Raw genomic sequence first — 1,356 nt, forward strand, 5'->3', positions numbered from 1 at the left:
CATAACATCTTTTCTCTTTTCCAACATAAGCTGGACGAAATTTCTACCCAAACCTTTGTGACTGTAAGGGACTGCAGCCACGTGGAGACACCTAGATATAAACCTGTGAATCATCTGCGTATTGCAGCAAGAGTATTTTATAAAAGTGAACTTAAGGATTCCCTTATTTGATTTGCAAATCACAATGGCTGCCAATAGTCATGTAGGACCATAAAAAAATGTCACATGGTCTTCTCCAAACCCACCTGTCCCCGGTGAACCCTGCGTTGCATTGGCAGTGTCCAGTTAAAGGGTCACATTTACCGCCATTGTGGCAAACACACTCCTCTGTGCAGTTTGGTCCAAACTTCCCATCAGGACATGGTTCCGTGCAGACAGCACCCTGCCAAACACCAAATGTTATTAGAACCAAGCTAATGTTCCAGTCCAGACCAACAGAGAAGATCCGGGTGGAAGCCTGAGAACGTACCGTCCATCCAGACGGACAGGCGCAGACCCCTTTGCCCTTACAGTGGCCATCATTCTGGCAGGAGCACCGCGGCTGGCATCTCTTTCTGCACGTCTTCTCACAGCTGCAGGATGATGGAGATGAGGAGACGGTTAAATGGCTGAGGACTAAAATCAAGGTTTCTGTCCTATTATCATGAATTTGATTATTAAGCCATTGAGTCTGGATGCTGAGCTGCCGATTCTGAAGCAATAGCTAGATTTCTGTCACATCAAACAACAGCAGAGCATGTTTGTCTAAAGCTACAGTTTTTTACTCATGTTCTTCTCATTACGACGTCCAGGAGGTAGAAAAAGACACATTTCAAACATTCCTATAACAGAGCTGCATCTTATCCAACCTGCTGCCAAGTTTCTGCTTTTTCCTCCCTGAAAAGAATAGTGCTGATATGTAAAGCTGGCAGGAAGCTAGCTTAAACTTAGAGCAATGTGCAGTGGAGTCATGTTCTCTTGTCTTCAGAGGGAGCTTAAAGCAGGGTGTAACAGATGACTCATGGAGCAGCATGGAGCAGCATGGAGCAGATCATCGGGGGTCTTTTCCTTCTTCAAATTAAGCTGGGAAAACTCAAAACAGCCGCTCATAAAAGAAATGAAAACTGGCTGTACCTGCAGGGAAAACTGAGATAATGAAGTGTTCCGTAATGAAGTCTGGATAAAAAGTCTCCCTGAAGAACTTCTGCTCTAAAGCGGACATTTTCATTTTCATCTAAACATGGAAATGTTCAGGTCCTGATCCAGGTCCTGATTCAGGCTCTGATCCAGGCTCTGATTCAGGTTCTGATTCAGGTCCTGATCCAGGTCCTGATTCAGGCTCTGATCCAGGCTCTGATTCAGGTTCTGATTCAGGTC

General features: G+C 45.1%; 1 protein-coding gene across 1 annotated transcript in view; it reads right to left on the reverse strand.

Moving 5' to 3' along the window:
• Positions 1 to 1,356, reverse strand: part of LOC107097101 (multiple epidermal growth factor-like domains protein 10) — a 50,230-nt gene that overhangs the window by 20,093 nt on the left and 28,781 nt on the right. The window contains exons 8-9 of the mRNA XM_015394103.1: positions 470 to 572; positions 246 to 382 (exon numbers count right to left, since the gene is read on the reverse strand). Of these exons, the coding sequence (XP_015249589.1) occupies positions 246 to 382; positions 470 to 572 (240 nt within the window). The remainder of the gene's footprint in view (positions 1 to 245; positions 383 to 469; positions 573 to 1,356) is intronic.

The sequence above is a fragment of the Cyprinodon variegatus genome, unplaced genomic scaffold (genome assembly GCF_000732505.1).
Source record: "Cyprinodon variegatus isolate N-32 unplaced genomic scaffold, C_variegatus-1.0 Scaffold672, whole genome shotgun sequence".
Classification (NCBI taxonomy): Eukaryota; Metazoa; Chordata; class Actinopteri; order Cyprinodontiformes; family Cyprinodontidae; genus Cyprinodon; species Cyprinodon variegatus.